This window comes from Triturus cristatus, chromosome 8, assembly GCF_964204655.1.
Source record: "Triturus cristatus chromosome 8, aTriCri1.1, whole genome shotgun sequence".
NCBI lineage: Eukaryota > Metazoa > Chordata > Amphibia > Caudata > Salamandridae > Triturus > Triturus cristatus.
In genome coordinates, this window is record NC_140591.1 from 758,968,988 (window position 1) to 758,986,092 (window position 17,105).

The 17,105-nt window shown below is 42.3% G+C and overlaps 1 protein-coding gene across 3 annotated transcripts in view; it reads left to right on the forward strand.

Annotated features, from left to right (window-relative positions):
• The window catches only part of WWC3 (WWC family member 3), a 457,878-nt gene that overhangs the window by 287,726 nt on the left and 153,047 nt on the right, over nt 1-17,105 (forward strand). For all 3 annotated transcript variants that reach the window (XM_085622192.1, XM_085622194.1, XM_085622193.1), the window contains 3 exons: nt 8,101-8,343; nt 12,248-12,337; nt 15,490-16,043. In XM_085622192.1, the coding sequence (XP_085478318.1) occupies nt 8,101-8,343; nt 12,248-12,337; nt 15,490-16,043 (887 nt within the window). The remainder of the gene's footprint in view (nt 1-8,100; nt 8,344-12,247; nt 12,338-15,489; nt 16,044-17,105) is intronic.

Sequence of the window (17,105 nt, forward strand, 5' to 3'; positions counted from 1 at the left end):
ATTCTGTAGCATTTTATTTATTTTGTGGATTAATTAAAATTATTAACCATGTCAAAATTATGTGATTGGACCTCAGTTACAGTAGAAAACGGGATATATTGTAGTTGGGCAGCTGATAATGAATTGATAGGGAAAAAAAGAAAAATAATCGTCCCCCTGCAATCGTGAGGACAAAGCAACATTCCAAAAATAGTAGAATTTCACCATAACCATATAGGTCTTGTATCACCTTAAAACCAGCTAAAAAAAGAATAGTTTTGATGGAAAAAGGCGTATAGAAGGGCATGCAGTAGGTTTTCTTTACCACCCATTTTAATGGGGACAAAGAGGTATCCCATATTTGATTTAAATCCATGGTGGATAGCCATGTAATCGGCATAAGAGCACAACCCGAAATAAATATGTCCATCTCAACATACAGTGTGGTTCTTGGCAGATTCCCAGAATGACAAGAGTTCTACAAAATACTTTCAGGCAAGATGATGGACCAATATTATTTTTTAAAAGAATCACTTTATTGAACAAAGGTATTTAAAATCTACCTTCTAGTGAAGCGAGAGAGATAGAGGGCCTAGAGGTTCACAAGTATGCCCATTTAAAAGGTGCTCATCATTAACACGGCTGCTTAACCAATGCATATAGAATAGCTTTTCTTAAGCATTGGCTTATCCAAACAATCTTCTTCTTCGATGATATCGTCCTGTCTCACCAAGGCTGGTAAGGTTCTTGATAGTATTGCTCCCCCTCTAAAGAGGTCACCAAAGAACTATCTCTCTGACTGCTCTGCTGGTTAAATATTGAGTTAACTCTTTCTATGCGCAACCTAGTAGCTCAAATTAGCAAAGCCCATTGGGTAGGATATATTAATGATTTATATAAAAGTTCCTCCTAGCAAGTGATAATTAACCCTAGTGTAAAGTTTGAACTACTACTATTAACATCACAGGGTTTAGGGGTTTTCGCAGACTTAATTGCCAATATGAAATCTATCTGTGCAGGTGGTCAGGACTGTCTACCAGCTGCCATATTTTAAGCGGAACCTCTGTGGTGAGTGAGATTACTTAGCCCATTTATTTTTGAGTGGGTGTTTGCTAAGGGTATCATACCAGATGCATAGCGAGGTACCATCATAATAAAGTTGATTCACAAGCAGGGTAGTCTGTCGTAACTAGCTAACTCCAGGCTGATTTCTTTACTTGATGCTACCTCAAGATCAATACAAAATCCCTTTTAATCCATCTTGAGAATTGGGCATTTACATAAAAAATTATCCCTAGAGGACAGGGCTGCTTCAGAGAGTTCTATTCCACAGTGGATCACTGTTTGGCCCTTAGGACTGAGGCAAAGAAGTCGATCCGGTGAGCTGGCAAATTATGCTGCTGCTGGCAAATTATGCTGCTGCTTTGTGGATTTCTGGGCCGCATTTGATCTAAAGCCCAATTAATTTTTTTATAATTCAGCAGTTCCTGTTTAAAATGGTCTTCGGCAGGGGTGTGTCTTAGCACCTCTCCTATTTTGGCTCTTTAACTCAGACATTCAAGCAAGCTATTAGAGATAAACTCTTTTCCCTGACAATCTAATTTTCCCATGTTTCCTGTCTTGTGTTCGCGGATGAACTTGTCCTAATGGACTAACCCCATCATAATCTTAATGTTCTTAACACATCGTGAAACCAATAGACTTACAATAAGTGTAGAAAAAACGAAGTCTTTAAACTTTTTAAAGGGATTCAAGAAGTTTGAATGGTTTTGCTGCGTGAATCTTTTCTGTGTTCACATGCTGTGCATTAATCCGCCATCTAGTGGTTCGGTCGGGGATTCTCAACTCTTTGTAGTCCTTCTGTTTTTGATTTTTCTTTGTTGATTGGCATTGACGGAGCCCCATTTGGTGTCCTTTGTAACGTCTTACTGCTTCCTCCAGAAGCTCCCATCTTTAGCTGCCGTCTTCAGATTATTTTTTGCCACCATTAGGTCTGGATGCTTGCTGAAGGATCTCCAGTATGAGGAAAAAGTTTAGAAGAAGTTTGTCGAAAGGATCACCAAAATTGAAGAGCAACACCACAGAAGAGGTACTGGAGAAGATATCTCGAAGACAAATTTTCCTCGTCGCATTTTAAAATATGCCTATTCAGCGTGTTTCCTGTTTGGCCAAATGGAGAAGACACTTTTCAAGTTGTGCAAGAATTGTCATCACACGTTCTTGCAGAAAAGACAAACACCCAGTCTGCAACCTCTATCTGCCCATCAAGCATCGAAATGAAGACTATAATGCCTGCTCCGTGTTTACATCGAAGACTCTGAGGGTGAGAGGGAAACAGACGAGCTCATCACAACTTGCAGGGCCAGCAGACGACCCCATCCTTGAGAGACCTAGGTCTCTCGAGAGAAGAAGCAGAAAACGTCGCCGAGAGGGAAACCTTAAACACTGATCTGTGAATCGCTGACATCTAAGGGCAGGCGACCAAAAAGATGAAGGGATCCAAGGTAAGCGATCCATCCATTGTCCTCGAAGAAAATGTCTGTTATGAAAAGCGTCCATAAGGACATCGAAGGGAGCCTATGTGTCGAAGCATTTGCAGACTGGATGCACGCCCGATACAAGGAGCCCCACAGACCCCTTGAGGGGGAGTCTGCTGGATGAAAAACACCTGAAAGACCCAAGTTGTCAAAGTATGGACGGGGAAAGGATGTTTCGGTTTCAAAATCTGACCAGTCCCGAACCGAACTTCGAAGACCGACTTCTCGTCAAAGACTCATCAACGCCGAAGAGAAAAAGTGCAAGGCCCCCCCCTCCCACCCCAGACCTGCTTGCTGAGATCGAAAAGAAGAGGAGGCATCTCAAAGCTGAAATGGCCGCCCTTCTCCAAAAAAAGGACTACCAAAATCTAGAGGGCTTCAGGATACCATCGAAGACTTCGACCCCAAAGGAGCAGGCAGAGGAGGTCAAGGAAATAGAGCCTCCATTGACACCTGAACCTCAAGAAGAGGAGTATGAACTCTTTCTATGAAGAGGAAATCGAACATGAGGCTGGGGTGTACCAAGGTTCGGAGGAATCTGAATGTAAAGAACCCCAGTGGAAAGACCTGGAAACAGACTCCCTTGAAGGAGTGGCCAATTATTCGTCGAGGTCTACGCCTCCGGGTGACCTTAACAAGTACTACCGGGTTATAAAGCTGGCAGCTTACAGGTATGGTGTACAGCTTGAAGAAAGTAGAACTCAATCTTGTTTTTTTTTATATATATATATATATATATATATATCTATATATCCACTGACAGCTCACTGCCTCCTTTCCTCCTGTAAACACGAGCCACACGAATCCAGTTCAATTTTAAAGTTTTATTTTCACGGGCAAAAAAAGACGCGTTTCGAGCACACAAGCTCTTGGTCACATGACCATAAGTTCCGGGTTCAGTGCATTTAAAGACATGCCAAACATGGAAAAAAGACTCATTAATTCATATGATCTCAGACAACGAAAGTAAAAGACAAAACCAAAGGTACAAAATAATGTTTTGTCAAAATACTGCGTGATGATGTCAGATAAATTAAACATAGTTTTAAAGAATTCAAAAACATACAGTCACAGTATGGTGAACCACTGTGGTATACAAGGATCTATGAGAATCATATTGAATAGGTATCATTGATTCAGCTGAAATTGTATATATACATTATCAAACTTGTAGTAAGTATTTTCATATGGATAAGAAGACACAGGAAAAGGTACACATCCCTTTGCTCTCAAGACCCACAAACAATCAAGGTATAGTACCTTATTCATAAGGAAAAAAGAGACTAAATTACTGTATTCACACGATACTCACATATTCCCTCCTCTGTGTTCCCACCAGGTCTATAGAGATCAAGGTGCATTAAAAAAATTTAAAGAATTAATGAAAACAATAGACATAAAGATGACCCTTAAGGAGATGGTGCTAAAGTAAAGCCACCAGTTACTCCGTGCTCGTATCAGTTAACGGTAACGATAGTGTCTGTAAGCTTCCAGGTCCCATCTAGATGCAAAAGACAGAAGGGGAATAAATATTAATATCAGTAGTACAGTGAAACATCAAACTTACATTCCATAAGTCATAAAAATAATTTTTGTGCAGGGACTTCTACCTACAATGTGTCAGTCTCAAATCCTAAATGGAAAATAATAACAAAGGCCTAAAAGAGCCTATTGGACAAAACCATATAAAAAAGTTCTTTAGTTCATATACGTGGTCCGTTTATACATACATAAATGGATTCTCTAACAAAGTTGACTAAACAGGTTGTTGACATCAAAACATGCAGTGGCTTAAAATTACAACATGAACTGAACCCATATAGCAATGAACTGGAGTAGCTGGGTGCTAAGAGGCTGAAGCTACATCTATCACCAAAATTCAATTTACAGATGAACATGCATCTCTTCATCATTGTTCATCCCAAAAGGGGCTACACTTCCTGCTTGTAGGATGAACCTCGATTCTGCTCTGCGTAGAGCCTGAATTCTGTTCTCTCCCCTGGGGTCTTTGATAATGGTGTCGAGGGCATTATATAACTCTCGCGACCGCAATCCTCTGCTGATGACGTCAGATATTACATCACTGATGAAATATGTGTCTTTATGAAAAATAAATATTTGTAATATATGTATAGCTAAAGATTAATGGAAGAAGACATGGGTAAATAAGTGTCTAAATACAGTGATGTAATATCTGACGTCATTAGCAGAGGATTGCGGTCGCGTGAGTTATAGTTGCCTGCACTAACTATAACGGGGGAATTTCATTGGTTTTTTACGAGTGAAATGTCCAGCGAACTATAACGTGTGAAACCTATGGTTTTTTAAGTGAATTTGCAAGGTTTTTTAAATGCTAATTCGTAACTATAACGTGTGTGAAACCTATGGTTTTTTCAGTGAAATATATATATATATATATATATATATATATATATATATATATATATATATATATATATATATATATATATATATATATATATATATATATATTGAAAGCACGGAAAAGGGGCAACATTCCATTAACATCCGGCCCACCTCCAGATAAGGAGAACAGCAGGATGGACATTATGGGACGCAAATTTGAACGCAGTGCTGCAAACCAGTGCGCATTGCTAATTCAAATGCCCTTGTCAACAGGCACGCCGATCAATACTGGGAGAACTCATAAAGCAACTCCCATATCAATACAAGAAGAGGGCAGCACATATGGTGGAAAGTGGCAAGAACATCGCCGACACCTGCCTAAAATATGCATTAGGTGTGGCGGATACATCAAGCTGGCCGTTGAAAGGTATCACCCTCAGGTGCCATTCTAGGTTGAGGATTTTGGATTTCAAGCCAGAAGTATAGGCTAACATTCCTAACACACCATTTAACAACGAACAGTTGTTTAAAAGCACAGTGGATGATAATGTGAATGCTAAATCAATGAGAGCCTTGCAGTTTTGGAGAGGAATACGAAGGAGGACGTTGCCTTTGCGCAGGCTTTCAGGCAGCGGCTGCTTCCATGCAGGAACATCCCATCAAAGTATCCAAGGGGGAAACCAATCTCCCTGAGCTCAAAGGAGCTGGCAGTACCAACAACAGGGATGTCGGTCATTTAGGGAAAGAACCAGAGGAAGAGGGCAGCCACACAGAGGAGGCTCAGTCCCAACACTGAGTGACTTACCAAATCCATACGACCTTTCACATCTATCACAAGTGAGAGCCCGAAAGGAGAATGTCTTCTACACTCACCAGTTGGAGGCAGAATAAAAAAACTTCCTTCAGGAGTGGAGGAAGATAACTTAAGGCAAATGGGAAATAAACCTAATACAATTTGGATTTTGCATAGAATTAGACAAAATTCCACTAGCAAGGGGACCAAAACGGAATGTCCATTCTATGGAGGAAACAGCTCATCTCCTCAAAGAGGTAGAGAAATTGCTGAACAAAAACCCAAAAGGAAGAGTCACAACACAAGTAATCAACAAAGGAAATTACTTAACATATTTCCCAATTCCAAAGGTAGACACGTCTCTGTGACCAATTCTAGACCTCAGGTTCATAAACAAGTTTATAAGAACACAAAAGTTCAAGTTGACAACATTGCAAGAAGTCATACTACAATTGAAAATTACATGGCAACAATAGACTTAAAGGCCGCCTACTTGCATATTCCAATGTATGCAAGGCACACAAAAAAATCTCAAATTTGTGGTGAACTAGACTCACTATCCGTTCACTGTTCTGGCATTTGGGATAAAATCAGCACCCAGAGTGTTTAAAGAGTGTCTGCCAGTAGTAGCTGCACACTTAACAAGCATTGGCATAGCCAATACGTCTCGCCTTTGGGACCTTATAAGTGTTTAGCTATGCAACAGTTGCATAACTAAATACTTATAAGGTCCCAAAAGCGAGACCTATTGGCTATGCACAGCGGCCGTGAAAGTGATCGCGATCAAACATCAAAGTGGCCCTGCGGCCGCGAAAGTAATCGCAGTAAAAGCGGTGCGCGCGCCCGCGCACATGCACTGTAGCTCTAGGCTGGCCTGGTAGCACTTTTTGGAGCCCTCTCAATAAGTCTCGCCAGACCAGCGCATGCACTGGGTCAGGCGAGACCTACAAAGGGGTATTCATGTCTACCTTACCTCGATGACTGGTTAGTAAGAGCAAACTCCTACAGCAAGTGCAAGGACATGTACAACAGGCAATGAAGACTCTACACTCTAGGGTTCTCATTGAACATGGATAAATCCTCTATAGAACCAGAACAAGAGAAGATCTTCTAGGGAGCAAGGATCAACTCAATACAGGGAAAGGCATTTCCCAACAAAAAAAGAGCACAATCTCTATTGAACAGAAACTCACCTTTTCCGGGTGGGGCAATTTCTGACAGTGAGGACTATGGGGAAATGATTAGGGAAGATGGCATCATGCATCCCTATAAACCCATATGTGAGATTTCACATGAGACCAATACAGTAATGGTTACAAAACCAATGGGCACAGGCAACAGGGAGATGGGAAGAGAACAACTAATTGTCTGTCAAACTTTTGAAAGATGTGCAGAATCACTCAGATTAATTCTCTTGTCCAATTCTAAACTTTGCCTTTAATTCTAATTTAAGAATTGACATTCTTATGTAGATAAACGGCTTTCAGTGGTAAAGATAAAATGTTTTTTAAATGTAACGGTTGGAGAAACTAGCCAGGGAAGTGATAAGACGTACTTGTCAACTACAAAATCTGTAATGCACTAAATTGAAAGTCTGGGTGGTGAAGGGGGTGTTACCATATCTAACCCAAATCCCTGACAGAGGTATACAGAATTGAATTTTACTGATCCCTATAGGTATTGATCCCATCTGGAGAATAACTATCCAACAGATGTCTTTGTTATTATTTGAATAGCTTATCTTACTCCTAGTCCTACATATAAAGAAAATATTGCATGCTCCTGTAAAGAAATTCCGTTCTGTTAACCCAAACTTTTTAAAAGGCACCATGAAGCTGATCATTTCTTATTTGAAAATACCAATTTTACTGTGAGCATCGTACTATTTGTAAATCTGGATTTCGTCTGTGACATCCAAGACTTACTGTTAGAGAGGAAGAGCCCATCGCTTGCAAAAGATGATATAAAATCAGAGGTTCAACATTGATCCTAAAATGTGGCACATAATATCACATCTTAAAATTACTGTGTTGGGGATCGAGATGAACATTTTCGTTGTTGGAAGGCTGTTTGATGGAGTTCTAATACAGGAACACAAACTTTCATTTTTGTCCAAACCCAGCTCCATTTCTGAGTTATTTGTTTCCTGATCTTTTAACTGAACTTTTGTTATACTGTTCATTAAAATGTTTCATGTATCTATAAACTCAACATGTGTTAATATTGTGAAACAATAGATCATACGGCAGGTGTCAAAGGCTGAGCAGATCTGATCAATACATAGTCGTGTCTGCGAAGTAAGGTGAACGTTTGCTAGTGTACCTTACCCTGAAATAGATTCTCTACTTGCATAGACACTTTTGACCCCTGTTGCTCCTTCTGTAATCTTTGGTAATAACAATTTTTTGCTCTTTTCCCTCCAAGAGTTTCCAGTATACAGCACCAACTTGCCTTGCTTGATAACGAGTCCTGGCCTGGTATGGCTGAGACTGACCGAGACCGTCTGCAGCTCATCAAGGAGAAAGAAGCTCTTCTCCAAGAGTTGGTCCTCATCAGTCAACAGAGACGGTCGCCTGATGACCTTGCCCACTTGGGAGAGGAAATAAGGCGTTTGGAAGATGAGATACAGAGGGCGAGGGCCACGTCCACTCAGGGTGCCACAGAGAGGTAAGTGGCCTTTCCTACAATACAATGTAGTGTATACGTCTGTCAACTAAGATCATTTGTTTTTTGCTTTTTCTTTTTGCTATCTGTTTTGAAAATCTGTCTTCTGCGCAAAATAAATTGTGATGCTTCAGTGCCTGATAGTTTGCCCTGTTTTTTACTTACCTATAAATCATGCAGTCATTTTAATGAATATAGACTTCACTTACTCATTGTGGCTAGAAGGCCATATTAACACAGATGATGCAGTTTTGTCTCCAGTGGATCAACATGTCTTAGAATATTGGAATGTTGAGAGCGCCACTGTAGACAAATGAATGGCAGAAGATGGCTGTTGTAAGGCCTTTGATCCACCAGAGAGCATCACTCTGGTTTCATATGCTCAGTTCCTATCCAAGTCCTCTGCATCATTCGCCAGTTGAGGATGTTTTAAAACAAACAATAGGAATGTGAAACAGCATGCTTTCGTTTTTTTATTCGGACTAGTTGTTTTTGGCAGTGGTGATATGAAACGTGAGGAACTATGCAAACTTAGTAATATGTTATGCTACGTGATGAGTGGCATGTGCTGACTGGATACTATACGTTTGCACAACGGCTAAACTGTGTGATTAAATGCCATGCTTCCATCCTATTGCTTGGTTTAACCGTAACAGCGCATTGAACAGGAATGATCTTGTTCAGAGGTGGTGAAACCTGGAAGACTAAAAAGGGCATTAACGTTATTCTTAAAAGTACAGAGAAAAAATAAGTATCTGTGAACTGCACAAGAAAAGTCTGTGGGCCTACATTCTGCATTTAGAGTTCACTTTTTTTACATTCATATAAGCATGGCAACTGATTAAAAATCAAACAATTTATACAAAGGGAGAGGATGTCCAAGGAAATGCCACAACATATGGTGGCTGTAAAGCGCTCATGAGGCTGATTGGAGGAGATTAGGAGGGAGGGAGGACGTCCTCTGTAGAGGGGGAGGACCCCAAGTTTGTAAACGAAAAATTTGGAAGTTTAAGATTCAAAGAAGTGAAGACTCAGTGCTGTTCAGCCAAAGAGCAAGGTCTTGAGCACCTTCCTGAAGGTGTTCAGGGAGGGGGCGAGTCTGATGTCTGTCGGAAGCTCGTTCCAGGTCTTGGCCATGATGTAGGAGAAAGATCTACCTCTTGCTTTGGCTCTTTGGATGCGAGGGGTTTCGACGAGGGTGAGGTTGACTGATCGGAGTTTCTTTTGGGTACGTGGAAGGAGACTCTGTCGTTGCGGTATTTGGGTCCGGTGTTGTGTAGGCACTTGTAGGCGTGGGTGAGGATCTTGAAAGTGACCCTCTTCTCCACGTGGAGCCAGTGGAGCTTCCTTAGGTGTTGGCTGATGTCCTCGTGACGAGGGATGCAGAGGACGAGTCTGGCGGTGGTGTTCTGTAAAGTCTGGAGTCTGCAGAGTAGGGACTTGTTTTTGCGGCGTAGAGTGCGTTTCCATAATCCAACCTGCTGGTGATGAGTGCGTTGGTGACTGTCTTCCTTGACTTTGGGGGGATCCATTCGAACATCTTACGGAGGATGGCGGAGGGTGTTGAATCAACTGGAGGCCACTGCGTTGACCTGTCGGTTCATGGAAAGGGATGAGTGGAGTACGATGCCAAGGTTTCTGGCATGGTCCGTGGGGGTTGGTGGCCTGCCAAGGGCGGTGGGCCACCAGGTGGTGTCCCATACTGGAGGGGTGGTTCCGAGGACGAGGACTTCTGTCTTGTCGAAGTTGAGCTTTAGGCAGCTGTTGGTCATCCATGCTGCAACGTCCTGCATTCCTTTCTGGAAATTGAGTCTGGCTGTGGTGGGGTCCTTGATGAGGGAGAGGATGAGCTGGGTGTCGTCTGCGTAGGATATAATGCTGAGGCCGTGTTGCCGGACGATGGTGGCTAGGGGGGCCATGTAGATGTTGAAGAGAGTCGGGCTGAGAGATGACCCCTGAGGGACTCCTCAGGTGATTTCCGTGGGATCGGAGAGGAAAGGCGGCAGTCTGATCCTCTGGCTTCTGCCGGTAAGGAATGATCGGATCCAGTCGAGGGCAGTTCCTTGTATGCTGGCGCCGTGTAGTCTGGCTGTGAGAGTGCGATGGGAGATGGCTTCGAAAGCTACTGATAGGTCGAGTAGAATCAGGGCTGCGGTGTGGCCTTGGTCGAGAAGGGTGCGGATGTCGTCTGTGGCAGCTAGTAGGGCGGTCTCGGTTCTGTGGTTGCTTCAGAATCTGGATTGGGACTGGTCGAGGATGTTGTTGTCTTCGATGAATGTCGTCCGCTCCGTGTTGACTGTTTTCTCCGCGACTTTAGCAGCAAAGGGGAGAAGCGAGATGGGCCGGTAGTTCTTGAGGGCCCTGACTTCTGCGCATTTCCAGTCGTCTGGGAAGGTGCCGGTTTCAAAGGTGGTATTAATGGTGCATTGTAGTTCGGGTGCGATGGCGGCTCTGTGGTAGATGTGTGGTGGGGGGCCCTGAGTGGATGCTGTTCATGGTTGAGGCGGTCTCTTCGGCCGTGATGGGTGTCCAGGAGGAGATGGTGGGCAGGCTGGTGTGGCTGGAGGGTGGCCGGCTGCGGAGTTGGGCGTACTGTTAACTATACATGTCCTGGCTAGTAAGGTTTTGTGCACAAATGATATGCCATGTGCATCCTTGGTATAGTGAGTTGCCTTTGGCTGCTCATGATTTATTATTCTCACTGGGATTTGCAAATCTTATACATAATACTAGAAAGAGAGGGGGTATATTGGCCCACCCTCCGTGTCCAGGCTTGTCTTAAAGTTGATGTATTCCATCTTGTTTGGACTGATGATTCCAGCTATCTTCATATTTAATCGACTACTTTGTCCTCCTGGTATCTAATGATCATAATACATTTACATCACCTCTCCCACTGGGATCCACTGATCTACCAGTGAGTCTGCAAATTCTGTGAAACCATCTTATTTAAACCTTATCATGTCTGGAAAGTTGGGGGAGCGGTTTGCCAATATCCTGCTGGTGTCCTGAAAGCGAATCTAAATAATCAATGATACGTACATAGAAAAGCACTAAATATTCACTAAAGAAAATCTAGTGTTGCTGCTTGTTCACATGGTCAACTTGCACCCACTGACACTTTGTCTGCTGTAGAATTGTAAACCCAATTGGCATTGTAATTGTTTGCTAAAATCTGAGGGAAACTTGTTGCAATGGTGCATGGAACAAAGCGCCTGTCAGTAGATCCATCTAATGCTGCATCGTAGAGATCATAGAAGAATTTTAGACTTTAAAAGGGATCGAGCAAACTTCAGGTCATTGTACTGTACTGTTTTGGCATTCAAGGCATATGACTGAGTAAGTGTACTACAATGTGCTAGGCTGTCATCTCTGCTGTAGCACTGCTTATCTCCTAGAAAGTTTGTATTTCATTGTATACATTCAAGCATGCCCAAATCTTATATGCAGAAACATTGAACTTAAAAATATGTGTAACAAATGTCTCACCAGATGATGTATAATAAAATGAACATTTTGGTGCATGTGAGATATGCATTGTGTGTGCAATAAGTGGTTGTCTTTATATGTAGTTCCACAATCTAGAATGCTTGTTGCTGTCTTCTAAAAACACGTTCTGTGAAATCTGACAAAAGAATCCAGTATATCCTTGGTTGCCAAAGCACTGTGGAACAGTAGCTCAAGGATGTGATGAGTAAACTATTCTTGATTTTGATTTATCTGCTTATGGGGAAGTATGCAACACCTTTAGGGCAATGATTCTCTTGAATATCAGTAACCGAAGGTTGCATCAATCCTGATTTGCCATACTAATATGCACCAGAGCTCATTTTATTAGAAATCAGATTACATACCTGACTTGGCTTAATTTTCCCTGGCATGATGGAAGTCCTTCATTTGTTGATAGATTGATGCTGCAAGAAAAACAGAACTGTCTTCTCAAGCATCTGGAAGAAGCTACCCGCTTATCTTCGTATTTACACTCTCAGTTAAAAAGGTACGCAGTCCTATTTTCCTTTCATTACTTTTCCATATGTTCCAATGACCTCTGTGTGCTGTAAGGCTTGTCAGTAGTGGAAAGATGAAGGCTTTTACTAGCAGCGGAAGGTCCTCCCACCTATAAAGAGAGACTTTTAGTAGCTTCAGTGTGTGCTAAGTTGCTGCTGTTAGACAGTGCAGTGTCTAACAATGTGTTTAAATGTATGTTTTGAAATACAGATATTTCAGTTGACTATGTAATCCTTACTGCACCCTTTTTGACTAAACACCTCTTTCTGGGTATAGTCAAGGAGATAAATTAGATTTGGGTGGTTCAAAAACGTGGTGCTCCTGTTTCAATTAGTTCTCAGTCCTGTGCAGGTTTTCCTACCCAGAGTTCTCAAGATGTGCAAGTTCCACTGCCTCAAGCTTACACCTCCACTTTGCTTTAAATGGAAAACATATTTTAGAGTTCTGTATTAGTTTACCTGCCCTTGGTGCAAAGGCGAGTTCCTTGAGTGGTTAATTACAGATCCTCGAGAGAAGTTAAAGGAATCCACAGGGATACAGGGGGAAGAATTTATTTAGCTTCTTTGCTAATGTGTCTTAAACCATTCAGGGCCACAGTGGCTATGTGAAAATCTTAAGCATCCCCTCTACCCACTCTTTAGACCTGTTCCAATTAAGGGGAAGGCAAAATAATTTGGTGGGCCATATATGTGGAGTGAGCACAAAATTGAGCATCTGCACACAGGATTTAGCAGCAAGGAGGAGATGAAGTGTCATAGAGGTCAAGATGTCGAAAGTGTGTAGAGAGCCAAGAATGAGTGTTGTGGGAAATCTCTGATATTCATTTTACAGATGAAGATTAGCTTTGCGCTGCTAGTCAGTGGGAATTCTCCTCAGTGTGCAAGGTGAACTGTGCCAGGGGGAGAAGGGATACTTTGTGAAACTCACATGTAAATTAATCTCCTAGCCTAATGTGTTACTTGCAGGTTTGCTCAGAACGTCATGCTGTGTAATAGAATGCATGGGCACAGGTGAAAAGTGAGGTGCTGTTATTTGGTTGCTGCTGTTTTCATGAAGATTAAACTTACATACACTTGTGTTTGAATAGCAGTTCCAAGATTTATAGCAGAGGATGGAGGAACAAAGAAGTAAGGTGGAAACACAACCAGTGGAGTTTAAGTGGATGATTAGATTGGAGGGATTTTTTTAAACAGAAGACTTCACTTTTGAAATAAGTGAATATGAGAACCCCGTTGATTGACCACTAGGAAGCTGCTTGAGGTTTGAAATGTGGGTGTGAAAGGTCAGAAGGGAGAGCAACATTTGGTATTCACTAGTGTAGGGATGTAAGAGGAGACCCTACCACTTATGGGGGATGTGTACAGCGGGAAGGTGTAATCGTTGTTTTGTGATGTGGTTGGTCCTGAAGTTGTGAATAAAATGTACACAAATCTTTAACCAAAAGTTTGTAATGCGTAATTATGGAGTGAGGGGGAAAGATGATTGGTTGCATGGTTTAGGCAATTATTTTTTGTTAGGTCAGCAGTGTTTTTGTATTTCCTCTCGCACGGTCATTAGTGAATTTTGTCTTTAGGGATTGGTTCATGGTGTTATTCATGCAGCGAAACAGTTAGGTAAAAGTGTTAAGAAGAAAGCAATCTTTCAGAGGAGGGCATAAGGTATTTTAAGTCTAAGTCTTAAGGACATCGGTGTTAGGTAGTGGGTTTGAGGTCGTTGTCAATTTGATTGGTAAGTGAGAGTGGAGATTTTCATGAAGAGTTGGTCTCTAGTAGCCATCCTGGAGGAGATGCATGTCACCAATTACTTAGTGTCGGATAACCATTTGGGTGCCAGTTCACTGACATGCAAGGTATAGCACTCATTGGTGCAGAACACTAATCCCTGAAAGTGGCTGGTGTCAAGGGATAGCATAGCAAAGCGCTTGGGCCTGGAAGGCACAGTTCACGGGGTGAAGGGTACCATCATACTCAACCGTAATTCACTGATGGGGCAACATGGCACTCATGTTTTCATTGATACAGTGAATGTGATGGCTAGGGAACGGATGCCTCCCTGGACACAACAGTGCATCTCCTTAAATGTGTTGGAGGCTTTTGGTTTGGTTTCTTATCTGTGGCCTCCACACCAAAATTTCTGGTAAGCTTGAGACTAAGGGGATGATTTAATATTTGCAGTAAGGATACTCCATTGCAACGGTGATGGAGTTTGCGCACCACCAAGAATGCGTTCTGCCCGCTGAATTTAAACGCAGGCAGACCGTAGGGTTTTCCACTACTCAGTCTGCACGGTGATTAATACCCTTTGACTGTCCTGTGGAGTAAGGGCCTCCTGAGGTTGACATGCCTTTCTGTCCACCTAATTTAGCTGGGCAGATTAACAGGTCTGTTTTCACTGCCAGTCGCCACCAGGAAATCACTGGTTGTACAGGGATGTGAAAAGTGCTAAATGCTCCCCTCACCATGGTAGAGGGCTCCCGTGATGAGGAGAGCATTGTATTTTTTATTTTCAAAAAGAAAATCCCATTTCGGGAGTTTCCTTTTGAAATTAATAAGAAGAACCCGTTTAGTACGGTGGTTCTTGCCAGTGCTTTATTTTTAAAGCTGGCTGCCATCCCTACCAGGATGATGAAATAACTTACTTCATCGCTCTGGCTTCTGCCAATATATAAATGAGGCCCTGAATGTTTCAGGCCCTAGTTGAAGCACTGTTGGACTTAAATGGAGCTAGCAGGTTGTGTGCGTGCCTGCTTTGTTGGCCAGGTCACCGCTTGCAAAAGATTTTTTATTTATTTTTCCTTTGGGTGGTTGCAGATTTTAGTTGAATTCTTTATCCCCAAATGTTTTTTTGAAGCCTTATCCTGAAAAGGTGTGAAAGTATGATAGTTTTACCATCAGATCACTCAGGTTTTACAAAGTTTTGCAGGCAAGGCTGTAGTAAATGCTTTCAAGCCTTAACTTTCTTTAAGCTGTCCTAAAAAAACTTACATGTCAAAAAGAAAAAAACGTTTTGAAAGAACCAATACTGGATTAAAAAGGCATTGCAAAACCTTCCTACTTGTGGAGGTGCGATATTCTAACCATACATATTTGTTTATTTATAGGATTGTAACATTTGACCAATCTTTATCATTTTGCTTTGCAGTTTGTCTGCTAGCACCCTCACCATGTCTTCTGGCAGCAGTCGTGGTTCCCTAGCGTCAAGCCGTGGATCACTGGCATCAAGCAGAGGATCCCTGAGCTCTGTCAGCTTCACAGACATTTACGGTCTTCCACAGTATGATAAGCAAGACACACACACTGACTTTGGACAGCATTTGCGGTTTGATGTGATTCCATTTGATGCACTTTGCAAGGATGTTCAGCACTCCAACTCAGGAGGGCATTCCAACCTCAACAAGCATCGGATGTCCCTGGATACGCCCCAGTCCCTGGCATCATTGTCCTCAAGGTCATCCCTGTCTTCCTTGTCACCTCCGAGCTCACCACTTGACACACCCTTTCTCTCTGCTTCTCGGGATTCTCCGCTGGCTCAGATGTCTGAGGGATTAGAGGAAATTGCAGGCCTGGGAGCTCTGGAGATGCTGCTAGAACAGTCCCCCTCCATGGGTGTTGTACAGGGCGCAGCTTCAACTCCGACTCCGTCCTATCAGAGGGACAAGGGAATCCGGGAAGCAGCTGCTGTGCAAACTGGTGGAGGTAAGATGGGTAAGGGAGTGCGTTTTGGGGGATTCGTGATAGACGGGACCTCAGACCAAAACAATTGTCAACAGAGAATTGAACATGTGGAGAGTGTCTTCTGCTTTAACACTGAGTGAAAAGCAGTGTCCAAGAAAGGTACACTGTAGGCATGTTTTGGGTAGGCTACATCCCAAAAAAAGATGGGACAGCTGTACTTCTGGTAATTACTTTTTCAGGAATACATTAGATGTTTGATTCCACACACACACACCTTTTGAGTCATAGTAAATCAAATAGTAAGAGTGTGCCTTATGATGTGGAGATTTGTGTGTGCGTAGATAGTTATTTGATGAGAACGGCACAGGATTCTCATGGAATGCCGGACATTACACATTTATTTTTATTTTTATGGTGATTGGCAATATTATTGGCTTAGAATCGGCCAAGTAGTAACATTTTGTGAAGCTGAGTGATAACTTCAAGTTTGTTACTTTGCTGCTTTTAAATATTTTTTCAATTTGATGGCTTATAACAGGTCTTCACATTCTACATAAAAACATATTTTGCATCCATCTACTTCATTGACCATAAAACACCAAAGCGTGCTGATGAGATGCTAAATCGACTGCTTGCTTATTGTCAAATGAGTTGATGCCCACACCATTTCTTACCTCAATTTACTGGTCTGTATTAATCTCTCTGGCTTTGAGAGTGACAACAAGGCTCCACATATGAGAGGAATCCGCAGTGAAGGAAGATGTTTTGCATGCGACTCCTTGGCAATGAAAGTTAGATGGGTTTTAGATGTTGCAAAGGAAGAGGGATACTTGAAACAGATTGGAAGCCTTTTTGAGAAGAGGACCGCCTGCACAGTCAGGCGAGGAAAAATTGTAAGAGGGAAAACTCCAAGTGATGTATTATGTAGACCCTTAAAATTAGTCAACGAGGAGGCAGTATCCATGCTGATGGGGGCCTAGAAGGAGAGAGAGCGTGATAAGTACTTGGTGGGACTATGAAAGAGGAGGGCATTGTATGTGCGAGAAATAATGGCAAGTAGAGAAGTAGAAGTCTTTTCTCAGG